Below are 22,350 nucleotides of genomic sequence, written 5' to 3'. Positions count from 1 at the left end.
CACTATATCGGGATTTTTTTAATTCGGGATTTATTATTTTTTTATTAATTATATTTTAATTTTTATATTAAAATTTCAATTTTGTGGTTAGGTTATTGAAGTAAGGTTCATGGTTCTTCAGTAGGACTCTCTCTTCTACATATTTATTTAATCTAATGATTTTCTTAATTTCTATCGAATTTAATGGAAAAACAAAAACAGCAAATTAATAATTTATCGTAATTTAATAAATATCACATTCACACACATAAACACGCTATATTACAATCAGTTTAATACTACGGGTAATCTTTATTCTGAACATAAATATTACTGAGCCATAATTAATTAACTTACAGTACCTATCTTAAATAAGGTATGAACACTTAACAAAATACAATTGTTGTGGGCTATCATAGAATCTTATCAAAATGATTTTTTTTTATTCTTTAATAACTTATCTACCTACAAAAGTTACTGTGGCATAATTCCACAGAGCCCAGATTAATTTTGCTAAGTGTTCTAACAATAAATACAACAGATTAAAAATGTATTCGACTTCTTATGACTCATACTAACAACAACCCCTTGATCTTCCCTGCTAATCTAAAAGTACCATTAGAGTTAACACGTTCGCTGCGGTACCGGGCCGAAAGACCTTATACGGAGTATGGTTAACTACGAGTAAATAAGTGAAAAAGTGAAAATTGTACTTAAGTAACACAGCAAAAAGGAGTGTACAAGGAGTGGTTGGCAACGCGCATGTGGCACTTCTTGAGTTGCAGGCGTCCATAGGTTACGGTGACCGCTTTCCATCAGGTGGACCGTATGCTTGTTTATCACCGACGTAGTATACAAAAAAAATACAAACGTATCTCAGTCTGAAAGTTCTAATTTTCTTTTTTCGAAATAGGGAAGCGATGGCGGTTGTCCATAGGACATTGAGAAAATTACGTTGATAGAAATTGTCACCATTTAAATCTAATGGAGCATTCAATTCATAACATAAGCAAGTAAATAAACCAAGGGAATAGTTAGCATAATATTTGAAATTTTATCCCTACTTAATACTAAAAATTTGCTGCATATATCTATTACCAGTTATAAATAGTTGTATAATTTTATACTTTGAATACTATTAAGTTGCAGTGAGGCAAGGTCTGAGTGAACAAATAATGTTTAGGATATACTTAGCTTAGTTCGTAGGGAGAAGACGATTGAATAATTTTATTTAAATTTTGGCCATATTCCCTAGGTACTAGGTAGGTAGGTCATTACTTAGGTATGGCGATTGTCGTCTTTAAATAATATGATAATAATATAATGATATGGTATCGGTAGCTTATAAAAAATAAAATAATTCACAAAAATCGTTTGATAGATCTGTCGTATTTATACAAAAGTGAAATACTGTGGAAGAGGAAGGATACTTATTTTTACCTTCATATTTTGTGTTCATTTATGTCAAAAGTGTAATACAAAAAATTGCAGTTACAATAAAATAGTGACTTAAACGTATCATGAGTGATAAGTGATAATGATAAATATTGACAAGTGTAAAAAAAAATCTTTTTATGCGCAATATATTATTAATATTGTTTAATACTATAAACTGTGCATTAACACATACTTATAAATTATTTACTAATATTTACAGTGCAGTGGTAAAGTCGGCCCAAACTAACCCCGCAACGATTTTCACACCACAAAACTTAAAACTGTTATTTTAAACGTCACAATTTAATAGACTGTGTTATTAATTTCGCTGCAGATTTAGCTTAGACCGACTTAAGTAATATTTATTCTAAAAACGTTAATTAGAGCCAGAGTATTACTCCTCAGTCTTATTGAGTATGACCTAGTTAAACGTACTATTTATTTCTATTATTATCGTGCCACTGCCTATACATAGAATATTGCTCGCTACTGTAATTGTAATAAATTATTCAAATTCGTTAATTCTTAATTGTATACGTTTTATAGAATCTACGTGCATCGTGCACTAATTCGTTAATTTTACTCGGTACATGTAGTGAATTAAGCTTTTATCATTTTTTAAATTAATTTTGATAATGGCAAAGATGTCTACTACTTATCTGTTTGTGGGTATTTTGAATTCAATTCAAAAGGAATAATCAAATGTTTATGTAAGAAAGTTACACAGTACAATAATGTTTGAATTACAGGCAAATGAGTGGCAAATAGGTTCTTGGCACATAGCACACAATCTCCTATTGCAGTAATTCTTGATCTTTCAGTGACATAAAGGACTAAACGGCAAAAATACAATCTTATTTACAAAGCATGTGAATATATAACCGTGACAAATAAAGTCCATAGAAGTCGTTATTCGCGGACCAGTTCAGCTGCCTCCACAAAAAACTGGTTAAGAATGAATCACTATGCTATAGTTAGACACATAAATAAAGCATAGTATCTATGCCCATGAAATAAGTGTACTTATGTACTTTAATTCATATATTACTTCTATATGGTTCTTGTCATGTTTGTCACTTGCTTGATTTATAGGTGAAGTTAAATTGTTAAGAAATATACATACATAGAACTCATTATATTATAAGGCAGTATTCCCATTTGAGCAGCTTCGGATTTCGTAGATAGAACGATCTCACTTGACAAATAATAAATGCACTATAAGTTGAGATCCGACAGTCAAGAATGTTCACTAGAATGGTTGAGCTACACTCTAATTCAGGGCTTATCTTGAGGCGCTGGACATTCTGTGAAAAAAGGAAAATAATTAGCTTTTGTTTTTGGTACAGGCAGTAATCAATCCGTCCATAACCACAGTATAAGGATAAATCAGTAGTTAATCTCCGGCAGCGGCGACGCGGTCGTTACTACTGCGCAAGGTCACGCAGGGTTGTACCTGTGCTACTGTCCTACTCGTAGTAACTGTGTATGGCGCTATGCTAGTACCAACGCTCTTTCTACCTTTTTATCTAATAAAGATTCAAGTACGTGTTTGCTGACGAAATCGTATTTACATAAAATGTTTGAATAGATGTTTGCACAATATTTAAGTAGGTACCAAACTTTCGAGCTAGATAGATCGCAGCATCTACCTAAATGTCGTTACAGATAAATCCTTATTGATTTTAATGTGTCATTCTAGCTTTAAATCTCACTTTTACGCCATTTACGTAAGCAATAATGTACCTAACACTGCAAAAATATAACAACCACTTATTTTTCTGGGTATCTAGGAATTCTAAAGAACATTCTGACATTTCCGCATTTTGAGAACTGTTCTCCATACACCCATAAACACTACAGTAACGAAAATATGTCTTCGGTGCTGACGTCATTTTTTCCCGAACTCAACACGTCAACACAGCGCGCGAACGCGGCCCCGACTGTCCAGCCCAATACTTACCAGTTTCGCATGTATTCGGTGCAGGAGAGTAGTTTTCGACACACCGCGCGGAGTGAAGTTTGTTAGAAGAGTTATTACTGATTTATACTGTGCCATAACCGTCCGTCTCAAACTCTCCCTCAAATGCTCAAAGGTTAACTGGAAGCGATCCCTTAAAGGGATAAGTTCGCCTTTGTACTGAAACTTTTTATTTTAAATATTATGTGCTGTATTCTTTTCCTGTACAATAAAGTGTTTACTTACTTACTTACTTAATGCAGACAATAAAACTTGCACCAACATCCATCCGTCCATATCCGCCAAGAGCGTGTCGGGCCACGCTCAGTGTAGGGTTCCGTAATATCCCATATTTTTCTCAATAACTACTGAATCTATCAAGTTCAAAACAATTTTCCTTGAGTCTTTATAAAGTTCTACTTTTGTGATTTTTTTTTATATGTAATTTTTTTTTCCACTTTTTATTTTACCACTGTCGGCGTGATTGATATACATATTGGTGCTAACGGTCACTGAGATTATTCGCGGACGGACGGACGGACAGACATGGCGAAACTATAAGGGTTCCTAGTTGACTACGGAACCCTAAAAAGATCTATACAGGGTGACAGCCTGCTTACAGCATGTATTCATTCATTAAACCAGCCCAAAAATATACACGAGAAAATATTCTACCGTACCCATAAAAAACACTTAGTACATATTTATTTTAGCCGTAGGTAAACCAGAAAACTCGTTTTCATTCTAACATTTTTAGGGTTCCGTAGCCAACTAGGAACCCTTATAGTTTCGCCATGTCTGTCTGTCCGTCCGTCCGTCCGTCCGTCCGTCCGCGGATAATCTCAGTAACCGTAAGCACTAGAAAGCTGAAATTTGGTACCAATATGTATATCAATCACGCCAACAAAGTGCAAAAATAAAAAATGGAAAAAAATGTTTTATTAGGGTACCCCCCCTACATGTAAAGTGGGGGCTGATTTTTTTTTCATTTCAACCCCAACGTGTGATATATTGTTGGATAGGTATTTAAAAATGAATAAGGGTTTACTAAGATCGTTTTTTGATAATATTAATATCTTCGGAAATAATCGCTCCTAAAGGAAAAAAAAAGTGCGTCCCCCCCCTCTAACTTTTGAACCATATGTTTAAAAAATATGAAAAAAATCACAAAAGTAGAACTTTATAAAGACTTTCTAGGAAAATTGTTTTGAACTTGATAGGTTCAGTAGTTATTGAGAAAAATACGAAAAACTACGGAACCCTACACTGAGCGTGGCCCGACACGCTCTTGGCCGGTTTTTTTGATAGAATATATCGAATGATTTTTCCATTGGTTGAAATGGATAGGTGTTGTTAGCAAATAATGCGGATTCGGTTAAAATAGAAGGAAAGTCGCGGTGTCGTATGAAAATAACGAATTGTTGTTAAACCTACATAACAGCCGTCACCCTATTGGTATTCCGTTTGCCTATATTAAACCTTGCCATAGATTTACACGGCATCATTTGCAGGCATTGTACAAGTAACGGGAGCTCATATCGTAACAAATCGTCCTAATACACCATATGTCGCCATAGCGGACAAATATGTAATCAGCTGTACTCGCTTTCGACTTCAGTGCTAAGGTCAATTTTCATGGGCAATGAACTTATTTGGTATGGAACTAGAAATTACTTCTATTGTTTCTTTTGTTATTTTGCTGCCTCTTATAATCTTACGCTGGGAGTGAATTGCGATTTAATTGTTAAAGGAGAGTAGCGAAAAAAGGTTAACATAGGTATATTATGTGTATCTAATGCTCTCATTCGACAAACAAGAATATGGTTAATAGCTCCAAGTGAAGTAATGAATGTTTATTAATAGTTTTACACGGTCACTGCGGTAGGGGGCCGAAAGACCCCATGCAAAGTTTGTTTAATTACTAACACTAATCTCCGCAGGAAAGGTGTTAAAATGTTGTGATTACTATATATTTATATAAGAAGAAGTAGTATCTTGGGCTGAGATATTTGAATAAAACAGCAACGACTCTGTCAATGTCGGCGAAAAAAAACATTATCTCTACGGCACAAAAATCAAATCCGAGTAGGTACGAGCCCACAAAACTTTCCCGCTAAAGTAAGCTAGCTTTATAAAAAGCTCTGGTATTTATTATTATTTTTATTTATTACTAGCTTTTGCCCGCGGCTTCGTTTAGAAAGTGACAAAAAGTAGCCTATGTCACTTCTCCATCCCTTCAACTATTTCCACCTAAAAAATCACGCTCCGTTTTGCCGTGAAAGACGGATAAACAAACAGACACACACACTTTCCCATTTATAATATTAGTATGGATTATATGATCTGTGGTATGGATTTAAGAATGTATCAAAAGTGAGTGGAATCACTGATAAGGTATACCTTTCCTTTATGGTGGAATATAGCTATAAAATTGTATAGAAAGGTCAACTTACTACAAACAGTACAAGCTATTTCGTCACTGTTGTCGCCACAACCATCCCGACCAGAACAAGCCACGGCCGTACTTCTGCAGCGTCCATTCCCGCAACGCAGCGGGCAGAAGTCTGCAGCACGCCATCTAGTAAACGAAAGAAATGTATCACGACCAAGGGTAGCTATAGTCAAAAGTAGGGAAGACCGGCATAGAAGAAAACGTTTGCTCAGACACAGTCAGAAAGTAAAAGATTCGTTACTTCTGCTCAACCGATTTGACCGTAAGTGGAGTAGTTCAGTATGTGTCAGTAGGCGATCTCCACTATCTAATATAGCAGTAGTCGGTAGGGAGACAGTCTGAAAGCGCATCTGTATCAGCTTGTAGCTGATAATTGAGGAAAAACTACGCGGGATCGCGAAAAGTGACGTCGTTCAAGTTTCTGAGTCTAAGATTCTCGCGGTCGCAAGTCACTTATGTTATGATCTATCAGCTGTGTGACATTGCTGGTTCACAAAACCAAATCAAAGTTTTGTAAAACAGAACTGAAGTAAATGCGTGTATGTACCGTGATTGCTCATTGCAAAGGTGTTTAGGTTCGTCTGAGCCATCCTTGCAAGACACTATGGCATTGCAGAACTCATACTCGGGCAAGCACTCCCCAGACCCACAGCGGAAGGTATGGCGAGGACATCTGAAATAAATACGAAGATGTTTAGAAGAATGTTTACGACAGTGGTATGTATTATAGTCTAACTTGTGTCTTTGATGTATTTTTGAAAATATTCACATGTAAAATTCTTCATGGTTTATTTATTTTCATAAATACCTATTTCTCAAACATGCAATGAAATATTGTCTTTACGTTCCTTAAAATGGGCTGGGAAGTATCGCTTTTTGGGCGCAACAACTCGAGAGGACTGTAAAGGGATTTCATATTATTTTTTAGGCCTAGGCCTGCAAAGTAACTTTTTTTTATAAAATATTGTCCTTTAGAGCGTTTTTTTATTATTTCATTGTATGTTTGAGAAAAGCACTATACATGCCTCGGCGTGAAAACGGATTCCCGGCCTCGTATCCCTATCCGTCCTCGCTCGCACGCTCGCTCGGCCGTATATACCCCACTTGGCCGGAAATCCTCATTTTCCCGGCCTCTGATGTAATGTACTATTAGAATATGTTTCAATAAAATTTTACAGCATGTCACGTATTGGTAGGTGATAGTCTGTTCGGAAAGAAGAGCCGTGGAATGTATTGAACCCCATACATTTCAAGACTTTTACTTTCCGAACAGACTCTGTAAGTAGGTGCAGTCAACCGATTTGGATCCTACTTAGGCCTTTTCACAGTCAACGTTAACCGTGACTTCTACGAACGGTGTCAATAAGGACAATAAGACAAGGTTCTAGACTGCTTAAGATAAGTATCGCAACCTTACCCTTTTCTCCTCGTAGCCCTGCAATTTCTCTCGTCTTCTCCGCCGGGACACTGAGGAGTGCCATCGCACCGCGCCGCCCGCGACACGCATTGAGACCCCACGCCGCCGCAACGGAACGCGTGCATGGGACACCGTTCGCCAGTACCATCTGTAAATTCAATAGAATATTTTACACTAAATTATAAGTACACCAGCGCTTCAATCGATGATGAGGTATGCAACTCTTGCTTCGGGTTTATGCAGAGTACCATATTAAGAAGATAATGTTGGTGTAAGTATATTTTTATAGTACAGAAGTTACTTTATATCTGCAGAGAAAAGTAATTTTATTTCTTTAAGTCTTCACTTCGTAGGTATTTTTTCGTTCGAATTTTATGAGTTCATCGGCAGTATTTGCAGTAGGTACCTATTGTTTAAATTCTATAAATAATTATAGTTGATGATCATTGAATTTAGGCTTATGAGACAAATTATGATCATAAAATCAAGTTATTCAGACACTTAGAAATTCTATCACGGCAATGAAAGTCTATTACGCTTGATAAAGTAATTTAACCACTTTAGATTATTAAACAGGTAGGTAAATGGGTACATTAACGCGAAGTCTCGATGGACAGATATGTCGGTAGATGCCAACCAGCGCCGTTGAGTGACCATTAGATTAGACACCTATACGTGGTGCCTAGATATATGACGAGAATTACTACTAAACCAGTTCGCAACCTGTTTCCTATAAGATAGAGTATGTTTAAATTAGACTATAACGAGGGAATTATACCGGTAGACTGATATAAACACGGTTTACTGGCGTTAATACCGATGAAGGGGACAGGCACGCGACTATACTGAACCACATTGAAGATCTAGATCTTAAAAGTAGGTATCAGTACGTGCTGATACTACAGGTACCGTACAAAGACTAACCCCCTTATTCATAAACGTTTACTAAAGTTATCAAGCCGATAAAGTTCGTTTGTCCTTTTCTGACGTATCGGTGTGATAGAAAGGGACAAACGAACTTTAACGGCTTGATAACTTAAGTGAACGTTTATTATAAATAAGGCTGACAACAACAGACAGTCTTCAATTTCATAATCTTATGAAATCAGATCGAGTGCACGGATTTCCGTACATTTTCGCAACAACTGTCCACACACAGTCTTATTTTTTAAAATAATGATTTTTTCAGATTAATCTGACAGATTGCGAATAATCTGAATTTTAAGAATGTGGCAAGTTTTTCGATCTGATTTCATAAGATTATGATTTTTTAAGATTATGAAATTTAAGACTGACCGTTGCCGGTCTAACTGGGTAGTTTACACACTTACTATACTTTGCAGACTATATACTAGTAGGTTCCTAACCATTTTTATTAATAAATAAGAAAATGACAGTTAAAACAGATAAGGAATAGATGTGCAAAAAGATAATGTGCATTTAACCGACCTTTACCGGTACCTTGACAAGTTTCGTCGGATCCATCGGGACAATCTTTTCGGCCATCACAGACGAAATACCAACTGATGCACGCCCCGGTCGAACGGCACTGAAATAACCGACCACACAATTAATTGTTTACTTGCCTACGTACGTTAGATAATGATTAAAAAACCGGCCAAGAGCGTGTCGGGCCACGCTCAGTGTAGGGTTCCGTAGTTTTCCGTATTTTTCTCAAAAACTACTGAACCTATCAAGTTCAAAATAATTTTCCTAGAAAGTCTTTATAAAGTTCTACTTTTGTGATTTTTTTCATATTTTTTAAACATTTGGTTCAAAAGTTAGAGGGGGGGGGGACGCACTTTTTTTTCCTTTAGGAGCGAATATTTCCGAAAATATTAATATTATCAAAAAACGATCTTAGTAAACCCTTATTCATTTTTAAATACCTATCTAAGAATATATCACACGTTGGGGTTGGAATGAAAAAAAATATCAGTCCCCACTTTACATGTAGGGGGGGTACCCTAATAAAACATTTTTTTCCATTTTTTATTTTTGCACTTTGTTGGCGTGATTGATATACATATTGGTACCAAATTTCAGCTTTCTAGTGCTAACGGTTACTGAGATTATCCGCGGACGGACGGACGGACGGATGGACGGACGGACGGACGGACGGACGGAAGGACGGACGGACGGACAGACAGACATGGCGAAACTATAAGGGTTCCTAGTTGACTACGGAACCCTAAAAAAAGATTAAAGTAAGAAAGGTTGACTAACTACCATTACTTTCTTTAATAAAATGGATTGTTGCCTTACCTGGAATGTTCCCGGCAAGCAGCCTCTGTTTCTAGCCGAGCACGCCGAAGTGGAATTAGTCCGATACGCACAGTCGCAGCGTTTGTTGAGGCATCGCGTATAAGGATCAACGAGATGGCACTGTGAGTCGGTCAAACAAGGCATTCCGAGAGACGCCGGCCCGATATCAGCCACGGAATCTGCTCGGATACGGTGTTTATCTGGAAATTGTAAATATAACGTTAGATTACTTACACTACTTATTAGAAACTACATGTTTATTATGTTAAATTACACATAGCAAGTTACCTTTCAAAGATGATTTCTTCTGATGTCCCGTTTTGTACTTCTGCTGGTCTTTAGATGTTCCGGTTTTTTTGTTGCTTTTCTTATCTAAGGATGGTTGCGTCACAACTCTATAAATCGGCTGATCATTTGCATGCAAATTGGCAGTCAACTCATCAATACCAACGGTTTCGTTAGGTTCCCCATCTTTGCGGTTTGACACAGGCAGTTTTTTAGTTGGCTCGGGAACTTTCATGACAGCTTGCATTAGCGGACTATCTTCTTGTGTGCTTAGTATTTCGTTCTTATTTGTAAACATTGGTAAATTACTGGGCTTGACATCTTCTGACGAATCTGTGAACGTGTTTGCTGGCCGTAAAGAATCCACGGACCCAGAATTTACAAATGCGGATGCCGTGGGCGACTTATGGCTCACAGTATTTTCTAATATGGTGCCATTGGCATCCACTAACACGGTTTCTTGTTCAGCAACAACCGCTTCTGTGACCAAGGTCGGTTTTTGTGCCACACATTTATCGCCTGTTAATCGGTAAAATGCGTTGCAGGAGCATCTACCAAACAGATTGGGTATGACAAATTCGCAATGACTTTCTCTGTCCCATAGTCGACAGTGTTCATTGCTGTAGCAGACATGTCCGGGTGGTGCAGCTGAAAGCGAGATAATTATAAAATTAGTAGCTAATCTTATTTGATATCAATGAAAGTTCTACCCATATACAAAGTGTAGAAATTGTTGTATTTATTTACAGTAATGCATAGAACGTGCCGGTCTTAATGATCAGTTGTTGATAGCAATTTTCCCGATGCTGACCATACGCGACGCTCTGCTAACGCTCTAATAGCCGATGTACAGTTGTAAACAGCTGTTTGTGTGGCATCATTATGTCATGTGTTATCTACTAATACAGTGCAATAAACCATAGCTTTGCCGTTGGAAGTTGAAAATTAACGGTTTCTCAATATTAATCCCATTTGCAGTGCGCGTAAAGAGGATAAGTCAATCTTTCATAGATCTCAGCTAGTTTTCAACCCTAAAAAGCGAGATGTTTTGAATTTATCTATAGCAAAAGGATTTATTAATTTAACTACATATTTGAACAGTAGGTGTTTATTACATAATACCTACAGAATGGAAGTAGAGGGGTGAAACACTGTCCTGTTTTTTTCTGACATATACATTTGCATGTATTTTGCATGCATTCACTGCATGTAAAAAGTGATCAGACAAGCAATATATTCAGTTTAATTAGCAGACCTTAATCCCGCAGAACAAATAACAAGAACTTGGCGACCGGTCTGGCCTAGCGGGTAGTGACCCTGTCTGCTAAGCCGCAGTCCCAGGGTTCGAATCCCGGTAAGAGCATTTATTTGTGTGATGAGCTCAGATATTTGTTCCTGAATCATGGATGTTCTCTATTATGTACCTATATTTGTATTTTATATATGTCGCAGTAAGATAGATAAAGCCGTTATATAGTTATAACCCTAGGAATATAATTATACGTCGTAACATAGTTAAACGAAAGCGATTAATTGCTATCTTACTAGGAATATAACTATAATACGTTACTAGTTTAGTCATATAGTTATATGACTAGATTCAGTTTAGTGAAATGATTGTAGGCAGGAGTGCGGCGGTGCGGCGGAGGTATAGTTATAACCCTAGGGATATAATTATATGCCGTAACTAGCTAAACAAAAGCGATTACCATCTTACTAGGAATATAATTATAATACGGTATTTAAAATTGCAAACGGGACTTAATCGCGTATTACTATGTATTAAGTCTCGGTTGCAATGTCACTGGCGTTAGAACAAAGTTTATTTTGTATCGAACATAGTACACAAGGTTTGGTTACTAAACAAACGAATCCAAGCTATATTAGTTAAAACGTAACAGTTAGGGCATGCTCCCGGTATTTCCCGATTCTTGATTTCCCGGGAAATCCCGGTAATTTTATGGTGGCGAAAGAACCGAGACAAAAATTTAGGAACCGGTGCTCCCGGTTCTTTTCATAATATCGGATTTATTCATTTTTTAAATTGTATCTGCATTTGGATTTGTGCGATGGCAGTTTTAATTTAATCTAAGATAAACATGATATTTACTATCGCAAATAGTGCAATTTGCAGCACTACACTGCTACAATTATACTACTGAACTTAATCCTGTAATATAACTATATTACTTAACTAGAGACGTATTATAATTATATCCCTAGACTAAGTTTAATCCAGTGATATAATTATATAACTGAACTAGTAACGTATTATAATTATATTCCTAGTAAGATGGTAAGGAATCGCTTTCGTTTAGCTATGTTACGGCATATAATTATATCCCTAGGGTTATAACTATACCTCCGCCGCACCGCCGCACTCCTGCCTACAATCATTTCACTAAACTGAATCCAGTCATATAACTATATGACTAAACTAGTTTAGTATTATAGTTATATTCCTAGTAAGATAGCAATTAATCGCTTTCGTTTAACTATGTTACGACATATAATTATATCCCTAGGGTTATAACTATATAACGGCTTTATCTATCTTACTGCGACATATATATCGTTGTCTGAGTACCCACAATACATGCCTTCTTGAGCTTACCATGGGGCTCAGTCAATTTGTGTAAAAAATGTCCTATAATATGTATTTATTATTTATTTATTTATAACTATTCTCCCAGTAGACACAGTCACTAACTATACTATGTTTTCTATGTATATAAGTATGTATTTATCTATTTAAGTATGTATATCGTCGCTTAGCACCCATAGTACAAGCTTTGCTTAGTTTGGGCCTAAGTTGATCTGTGTAAGGTGTCCCAAATATATATTTATTTATTTATTATTTTATTTTATTTTAGGTACATTATCGCACCGAACAAGAGGTTTAGTTACCTCCTCGGGTATGCAAATGTTGCAAGTTTTCCGAACGGCAATTGTTTTACAATGTAAATACCATAATAATAAAACGACGCCAATTTGATTAAGTGTAGTGAATGTAAATTTACAAATGGTAATTTGATAGTCCATTATATGGTAATCAGAAACAGTAAGGCACGCACCATAGTTGGCGTTCCGACTGCTTTTTTGTGTGGACTTGGCTTCAGATGTGTCGACCCAGATACCTAGTCATCGCCTGTGGTTATTCAAATATCAAAAATTTGACTAGATAATAGCAAGTTCGTTTATCTGGGACAGTATCTACTCGCCTACTTATTCCGTTTGAATTGGACAATCAGGAGATATTGTGGTGTGATTACAATGCGGTGCTGCAGAACTAATAGCAATGATTCTTCAGAACTAGTTCGCGATATAATTAAAATAATAATTATGCAAATTGAGGATTTCGATTTCGTTCTTGAAACAATGAGTTAATCCAATTTTTAAAGTTTTATGGTGAACAATATCTTTTATTATTGTAACAGACTGAAAGTTATTGCTATAGGTGGCTATAGTAAGTCATTGCTTATATTTTATAGGCACAGGCGTTTTACGGCGTAGCTAAGACCACATGCTTTTGTTTCGTATGGATATAGTATTCGACTGAAGCCATTTTTTGCTATCTGTACCTAACGTCATTGCGATCTTTTCTTTAAACGTCTTAAAAAATCAGCGGAATGTGGGCAAACTTGGCTATTGAAGGCATTTAGACGGACTATGTTATAAGTGGTATAATTCTCACAATAAGATCGTAATGGTGGCGTTATTGGCCGTAATAAGAGAGGTTCACATGAAGTCGCCGCGGGTCCGAAGAACAATTACCTCGTTTTCTCACAGACGGGCTCGCACACGGAAATGACGCTCTATTAAAAGTACTTCCACTATATTGGAGAATAGGCAGAATGCGCAAAAAAAGCTCTGTATAATACATACCTAAGATAAGGTACTAGTAAGGTAAAATTGCAAGCTCAACTTTTTAGTCTGAGTTTAACCCGCACTAGGTACACTACCTACTTTTATATTTTAAAAAATGAGCTTGCAAATTTCAAACATAAACGCTTTTGATAATGACACATCCAATTCATATCATATGTAGATCTAATATTCTTTCGGTACTGTATATCTTTGATTATCTTAAAGATTGAGTCGGGCCGCTAGACAATGCAGGCACATTTGGATATAGGCAACAAATAAGTGATTGATTTCCAAGACAATATTTTATACTACATATTTTTGTATTTCAGGCTTAAAGTTGAAAAATATCTACCTGATGAATGTCAGACCAGTGTTTACTAATACGATTGTGCAAGTAAGTAGCCAGACCAAATGTAGGGAAATATAAGGCAAGTGTAAGCTCCTCACGCCGAACCTTACCCTTACCCTACGCCCGAGCCTTACGCTAATCTGATACCGCACTAAGGAAGATATCGTATTCAGACACATCAAATCTCGTATCGCCACGAACCCCCCGTGACGACACACATCTTCCTGATTTATAGAATTACACGGAGACTTATCTCGTTCGTCGCAGTCCAGTAACTCTCCGTGACTTGGTCAATTCGGCATGAGTCGCTAGACGACCGAACGAAATCGAAAGTAAATGATGTGTTACCGGTGTGTATCGGAGTGAGGAGTTGTGAGGATAATGCCTTGCTATTGTTACGCTTACTGACTTGGACAATACGGGTTAAATAGTTATGTTGGTAATCGGGCTCGAGCAAAACGCAGACAGTTTATTGCTAACAATAAAGTTGGGCTCAATTTATGCGCATACGTTATTTTTTGCTTCTGTGGACTCTTTAAATGCATATTGTTTGTTTGTTAAATGCAGACGTTGCGCGTTTGCTTCTAAAACACTTAGGACGTAATCATCATTGGCTTTTAAATCTATTACAGACTCAACGCTCATCATATAAATACATTACATTACTGATACCTATGTCATATCGAATCATCATCATCAGACTGGGTGATTTTTACCACCCATGTCTAACCCACTATGTATACATTTATAAGTTTGTCAAACTAAAAAATTGTATTAGCTACACACGAAAAGACGTTAAGTCAAAGTCAAGTTCCTAATTGGTTATGTTCAGGAAATACTTACGAGAAAGACATGTATGCTTCCTAAACTGCAGATGGCCGTCGGTGCAGCGGCACACGCCTTCCAGACAAGCACTGTAGGCCACCTTCAGGGTGCACTGCTCCGATACGACGCACTCTGAGCCCAATAGCGTTGCTGTAACAGGAAAATAAAGTTTAATTTAGACATTAAGTATATACTTACTCTGAATGACGACAGGCGATGTTAGTAGTTGGGTAAATGAAAGTTGACTTCAATCGCACATAATTTCACTTACTACTATAGGAAAATTAAAGCCTACAGAAATATGAGTCTAGTTATGTTTTATAAAAAAAAACAGATTTCGGGTAACCGGTGACGAGAGAATTCCTTCGGCCATGTACGTAACCGCCAGTTCGTGACCTTGCGATCGAAGAATTTATATAATTTCAATACGGTCTTTTCTTAAATACACACACATTTACTAACTTAATGAGACCGGAAACAAGCGTATTACAATTTATAGACAGTGACAAAGTCTCACATAATTGGTACTATTAATCAATGAATTGGTACTATACCCGGAATCAATTGATCAATGGGTACGTAAAATAACGATTGTACGTTCAACGTTCAATTGAGGCATGTATGGTTCTAAAACGATTTTTTTCTAAAGCTAGGCGCTGACGTAAAGTTGCTTATTCTTTTTCTACGATTAATTGTACGTTCAACGTTCAATTGAGTCGGGTCATTTAAAATAACTTTGACTATGACAAAATTAGAAAATATAAATATGGATTTCAATTTTCATAATTTGGGCATTTCTCAGAGCGTTTAAATTTATTTGATTCCGGTGGTAACATTTTTACGTGAATCCTGTAAGAGCAGAAGAGTCACATGAAATTTTGTCAATTCAAATAGAAGTCGCGGATTTCTACCAGAAACAAAGAAAACTCATGCTACGCTTACGGGGTTCGGGTTATAATGCTGCCACCGAAATCAAAAAAGTTGAAACGCTCTGAGAAATGCCCGTTTACAGAAATCCGTTGGCAAGATTGAAACTGAGATTTTCTTTAAGTGTTGTCTTGTAAACATGACTTTCTAATACATATATTATTTTGCTTAAAACGCACAAACAACGTCATCTGTCCTAAAAATTACTTAAAAGGCGTCGTAACTGTATTCGATATAAAATAAATCAGTGTACCTATATGATAGTTTGTAAAAGTTGTACATTCCTTCTCGGCCACCTATCGGGAAATACCAACTAATGGATGTTATTAATGATGGTACTATGTAGCGGAATAAATAACTCGGAAGCTGGTGAAAATGTTTTAAAGTGTTTAACAACGGAGTATTTAAATAACCGTTGATAACACAGTGGTATGCCATCCATAAGGAAATTGGCAAGCAGTTGATAGGTGTATGAATATGCATGCGATTTACGCACTTGAATAATCACCAACGATTTATAGCGGGCGAAACCCGAGTTCCGCGAGAAATTTTAAAACTGTTAATGAATCATTTTTCAATTGACACTCAATAATTTCTACGCCAGTTTCATTCACAATGATAATAATTATTAATTTGCATACTGATTAATTAGAAATCTCTATTTTCATGCTTTCATTGCTTTTCTTTAATTATGAGATACGGACACGAAGGTTTTTATTTTATTTATCATAAATATGATAATCATCATCTGATTTACGTCTCGATAAGGCAGATGGACACGCTTTCGACAAATCAGCAACGATATTTGTCTTATTTTGATCCCCATTAATATTAAGAGACTAAAAAACATGTTTTGATCAATTTTGAGCGGAAAATTAAATAATGTTCCGCTAGTTGTAAATTAGCTGCGCGTAGGTAACCCCTTTTTCATCGATGTAGAGTATCGTAACTTAAATAATGTATTTGGAGATTATGAAAAGTTGCCCGTAACAATTTTAAAATAATAATATGTATCATAAGCTATGAAACACTTTATTCACAATTATGGCTTGGTTTGATAAGTATAGGTATGATAATAAACAAAAAAAGTAATCAAGTATTTAAATAATAAGTACAGAAAAAAATGTTAACCGCTCCCAGATCGCAGGCATTAATAAACTAATCTTATGATAATGATAATAATCATTCGTTATCAAGATGCTGAACTGACACAATAATCCAAAACGGATTACAATGGCGAACACTCCGTTTATTAGATTTGGCACACCGTCGACAGCCGTGAAAAGTTTGATGTGCGTGACTTTGCGTTTGGGCTGCAGATTATATCGAGACAAAGTCAAGGCCGATTTGATTCAGCGCTGATACACTTGTCGGTACGGGACAGGGTATTTGGGGCGCGTCAAGTGAGTGGAGCATCTCTTGTAAGTAAAAAATGTCTTTATCGACACATTTTAAGTTTATGGCGAATCTTTTTTTAGACAATATGAAGAGAGGGCCGATAATAAGTAGGTAAGTTTGAGCAAAATGGCATCTATTGTGATTTGTTAATGACATTAAATTTAGATGCTTTTACCTGAATTCAGACTCAGGACCATCGTCTTAGTTAGTACCTACGTTCTTTGTTTGGAGCTAGTTCGATCTGTGTAAGATGACTAAGATGTCACCAAATATTTTATTTATTTTGACAATTATGCTTGAGAAGACATTAAATTCGCTATCTTACTTATAGCGGATTCACCACTTTTTTATCAATATTTTGTCAGTTTTTCAGGTAAACATGTTTTCGACCAAAAGTAACGAACTCATAATGATAATAATTGACGATAACTTTTTTCACCTATCAAAGTTCTGTCCATTATCCTTGTGTTATCGACTTTGTTTGTAGGTGTGCGTTTATATTAGGTAATTATGCTGACGAAAACGTGTGTCAAGTGGGCGTGACTTTTGACGTCAGGTTGAATTGATCGGAATCTTTTTAATGGATGTAAACATCAGTGTAGGTACAGTAGCGGAAAATAATCTATCATATTTTTTCAGACCCATTTGCATACCCATACCTGTTTCATTCATTTTTTTTAAACGGCTATTGCGATGTCGATGAAAACTACAATATCTTGTTTTTCTTCTAGGTGCATATGAAAAACACTATTTGGTCAACTTAAGGTTCATTTTTAAAACAACTCGTATGCCCGAGCTATGTATATAGGGTAGCCCTGTGGGCCTCAAATAGTAAAATAAAGATGTGGAGTAATTTTCATAGGTACTAACGACTTCTGAGATTGATAAATCCATCCATCTATATTAGGTATATTGTTAGTAGGATTCACTATTTTGTGTTTTTATGATAAGAAGTTCAATACTTATTAGTAACATACACGACCGGTGTGTGTAAAGTCTAAAATTTTTAGATCACCTATTTATTTTTATTAATCTACTATATAAAATTTTCAAGTTTCTTTTCCGGATCGTAGACTCATTATTTTTTAATTGTATCTCATCTACTAAAATTTTACATTTCATAGTCCAAGTAAATTCAATATTTAAACAAAACAATATAAAATGATGAAATCAAAAACTGAAACAGTCCAAGCAATAAGTGACCGTCGGTGTAAAGACAATTTTGCTCACGCTTTTCAAGACCATATTCCAATTATTTTGGTGCGTTTTCTGTGGGCCGGTGTGTATGGCACGTGGACGATGTTTACTTTGACAGAGGAACAGTTGAGGGAACCTATGATTGCCATGATGAATCCTTCTTTAGAACAGGATCCCTGCTCCGTCCTCACATTCGAAGGCCCTTATGAGTCTCCGGGTGCCTCTCACCCTTATAGAGACCGCTCGAATAAGGGAAATTTGGACCTTTACCTTCAGCCAAAACATTATTTGCGAGTATGGTTTTCTCCATTTCGTATTTAATTTAGATGATGAAGGGAAGAGTATGATATGTATCTATGTAGACTCATTATTTAGAATGTTGTTCTAAAATGATTGCAAAATGAGAGTGTCCGTGTGATTCTTAATTGCTTTATAATAGCAAGAGTGATCGCCGACCGTGTGAGTCACTTGCGATAGACGATAGTGACATATTGTAAATGCAAGCAATCGTTTCCTAGTAGGCTAGAGTATACTTTTATGGCGCTCGCCGCAATATCTCCGTCGCGCCGCCATAGAGGGTCCGCCTTATATAGTGTGTAGGTCTATCGTCATAACGGTTCTCTCATACGAGCCCTAAATCTCCTTCTACGAATATTACCCATCGGGAGACGTAAGTACTATATTCAACTGGCTCTAAGTTGGTGTCGTTTGTATAATGCTACACGAGAGTCTAAACAGGTGCTATTGCTACTGCACTGCAGTGCTTCTCTTTATTATCAATAGTAAGAATATCAACTAGGTATTTATTTACTTTTCCTAATAGTCATATCTCCAAAAAGGATTTTAAATAACATACATATTAAAAAAAAAAACAGTCGAATTGAGAACCTCCTCCTTTTTTTCAAGTCGGTTAAAAAATACTGGAGGTTTATTTACTTCTTCTGGAGGTTATTTCCTAAAAATATATATTTTTTTAAATTAAGGCCGATTACTGAATTTCTAGCTCTCGATAGTCGGAAACATTTATAATAATTGTTTACAATACGAGCGATAGATGATTTTTGGCCGATTTTGGCCTAAAAAAACTTGAATTTTAAAAATATTATTAAACACAACACACGAAGGTGTGCGGTTAAAAATAATAGAACCTAGACGTATTCTAAACTGTTCTTATTGTTTATGATATGATAAAGCATGAGTATTAAAAATGCATTAAAATCCTATCACTAAATTACTGTGTACATCTGCGCTTCATATTTAATCGATGTTAGCATGCACTAATGCCTCGCTTACACGATCTACCAATGCCTCGTTTACACGATCTACATATTCGCCAGGTAAGTGATGATGGTTGCGAACAGGGTAAAGATTTAATATTCCGGTAATCCATCATTAGTGCTTAGCGTGCCGTGGCTGTTGAAAATAAAGTGATGCTTGTTACAGCAACTGGGTTAATGGATGCAGAAACAGTATTGTTCGTCGGGTCAAAGAGCGGATTAAACACTCGTGAACGTCTAATCGTTGCAGCGATTTGATGTTCCAAGAATTGAGGTATCAACACGTGACACTGTACAGGATGTTTTTATTTAGTAGCAAAAAAAAAAGGTTTCGTTATCACAGAAAATGTCAAGGTCAGACATCTAAAGTTTCGGTGTTGGTCCCATATAGTAAATGACAGTGAGTATGATTTAAAATTATCCTCCTGGGTCCTGGTCTCGAGCGAGTACATAAGGCTTGAACTTTTAAAAGAATAAAAGAAGAAAGTTCTAAATTCAAAAGCACAAGAATTTGCCACGGATCCACGAAGCTATGCTCCCCGGCCCCGTAAGTACTTGCAGGTGGCTCAATAATCTCAGAATGTGACTGTATAGTATAATGCACGTAGATATTTTGGAGTCAATTTACGGGTTACATCAGATGATCCAGAAGACAGGGAAAGGCAATTATCGATAAGAAGTATATATCGTATATGCGCTAAACGGCTCACGATGTCAGTAATTTCGAGTGAGCAGGACCAGTAGATCATCATATAATGGCTAATTAAGAACAGGATTTACATTTCAAATTTAATTATCAAAATACATCTTTGACCCAGAAAAAAACCTCAGTTATCTCTTGTAAAATTAAGCTCATCCTGAGTGCGATATCGCGGTCAAAGATAAAGCTTGCAACTCATAAACCTGAGCAATAAAAAATAAAACTGCAAGGATAACTGTACTTATTGTGGGATGCGAAGAGCTTGCTAAGAAAGCCACAGCTAATACAATACCTACAAAGATAATGTTGTTCCCATCCAAGTTTTAACAGTTCGGCCTTTGAGATCCCATCTACAGGTACATACCGTACAAGCGAGTATGTAAAATGTTACAAAATGTATACAAATCGTATCAAGACTCATATTCCCATACTCGGTATCAAATTGAAGCTACACGGAAAATGAGCTTGATCTGACAAAACCAACGTCGATTTTATTTATTTGTAGATACTATTCTCACATTCAAACAGAAACGAACAGATTTAGGCTCCTGTCTGTCAGTTATAGGCTCAACGTGTTCATTCCAATTCGGAGTCCAATTCTGCATAATATAACTACGATGCAGTTGAACTAAAAATGAGCGCAGCAGGAGGAAGCAATCAAATATCCAATTTATAAGTTAATAATTGCTCACACAACGGTAAAATACAGAGATGACACAATTCACATGTACAACGGAAATGTAACTTTGAACAAGATTTACTAAAGATAAGCATGTCTGTCAGCGAGCTGCATCAAGCCACTTCTCAACCAGAGGCGCAGGAAGTAATCGGACTTAGAAATCGAAATCACACGGCGTTTCTCGATCGCCAATTATATTTGCCAGGACGGACAGTTTCTAAATTGCTAACTGGTAAAGAATTATTGTCGTGTCATTGTTTTCGATTCCAATTATATTTAAAATTAAATTGTGTGAGTATCGCGGCCCCAAGCAAATGCTGCAGGCAATTTACTACTGCACCGGACGACCGAGCTTCAGAGTAAGCCCTGGCGGGCTCTCGTAACCGTCAACAAGTTTATTTAAATTGGTTCCACAAATAAACGCTCAGTGGACACATTGCAATAACACATGGTGCTTTAGGGCCGGAATAAGAATTTATTGGCGCGTCGTGCTTCATTGAGTTGTGTTGATACACGGCTTAATTAAAGGATAGCGCGACTTGACTTTACCGTGAATTATGAAGTCTAGACATTGTTTCTTGAGGGCGCAGTTTTAAACACGCCAAAAAAGCATTAAAAGGGAAATTATTCCCTGCACTTAACATTCTGCTGATCCGATAAGAAGTAGATAAACGTAATGTGGTAGAGGTACATTTAATTTGGTATAAGTGTACCAATGTGTGATCATGCTCTGAAACACTGTTATTTAAAAGGTATAATTGCAGCATTCATCTGTCACGGATGATGGCAAAATGGCGAGGCTCTGAACGGTAAGGCACAGCGTTCCCTAGCCGGAGATTGCTCACGCATGGCACACTGACTGGGTGCTCCGGGCCACCTGTCACTCCACTAGACGTTTAGCCCATATTCAATGACATCTCCTTTGTTGTTGAATGGGCGGGCCTGAATCAATTACAGTACAGTTTGATACTCGCTGACAGATAATTGTGAACCTTGATAGAGAAAGTGTGCGAATCGTCCATTAAAATACCAACTATCACGGATATCCTATATTAAATTTTAATGTATGTAAAGAAGTTTTGATTTGTTTAGATAAAGTTAGTTCATCAACATCATACAAATAGGCATTGATATCAATTAAATGTTACTGCATAGTTATCAGTAAAAGACCGTTCCATTTAAATTAGGTTTGAAATTTTGTAAGTTTAGTTTAGGTAGTGCTCTGATTTCCCTGTTCTTTAATTGTATTCATTCAATATTGCTCTATTGAACAGTTTGGCTGATTTCTTTCGATTATATGTACAAATGAAAGATCGATTGTACAAGAATAATAAACTAA

General features: G+C 36.5%; 1 protein-coding gene across 2 annotated transcripts in view; it reads right to left on the bottom strand.

Moving 5' to 3' along the window:
- Positions 1 to 205: 205 nt before the first annotated feature.
- The window catches only part of LOC125228103 (serine protease nudel), a 71,679-nt gene continuing 49,534 nt past the window's right edge, over positions 206 to 22,350 (bottom strand). Inside the window, exons 3-10 of one of the 2 annotated variants that reach the window (XM_048132550.1) lie at positions 14,852 to 14,983; positions 9,796 to 10,440; positions 9,508 to 9,707; positions 8,692 to 8,791; positions 7,243 to 7,390; positions 6,373 to 6,498; positions 5,827 to 5,951; positions 206 to 2,720 (exon numbers count right to left, since the gene is read on the bottom strand). In XM_048132550.1, coding sequence (XP_047988507.1) covers positions 2,692 to 2,720; positions 5,827 to 5,951; positions 6,373 to 6,498; positions 7,243 to 7,390; positions 8,692 to 8,791; positions 9,508 to 9,707; positions 9,796 to 10,440; positions 14,852 to 14,983 — 1,505 coding nt within the window. In that variant the 3' untranslated portion in view covers positions 206 to 2,691. The remainder of the gene's footprint in view (positions 2,721 to 5,826; positions 5,952 to 6,372; positions 6,499 to 7,242; positions 7,391 to 8,691; positions 8,792 to 9,507; positions 9,708 to 9,795; positions 10,441 to 14,851; positions 14,984 to 22,350) is intronic. The other variant, XM_048132551.1, reaches the window with a different exon arrangement.

The sequence above is a fragment of the Leguminivora glycinivorella genome, chromosome 7 (genome assembly GCF_023078275.1).
Source record: "Leguminivora glycinivorella isolate SPB_JAAS2020 chromosome 7, LegGlyc_1.1, whole genome shotgun sequence".
In the NCBI taxonomy this organism is placed as follows: Eukaryota; Metazoa; Arthropoda; class Insecta; order Lepidoptera; family Tortricidae; genus Leguminivora; species Leguminivora glycinivorella.
This window is presented reverse-complemented; position numbering and strand designations above follow the sequence as displayed.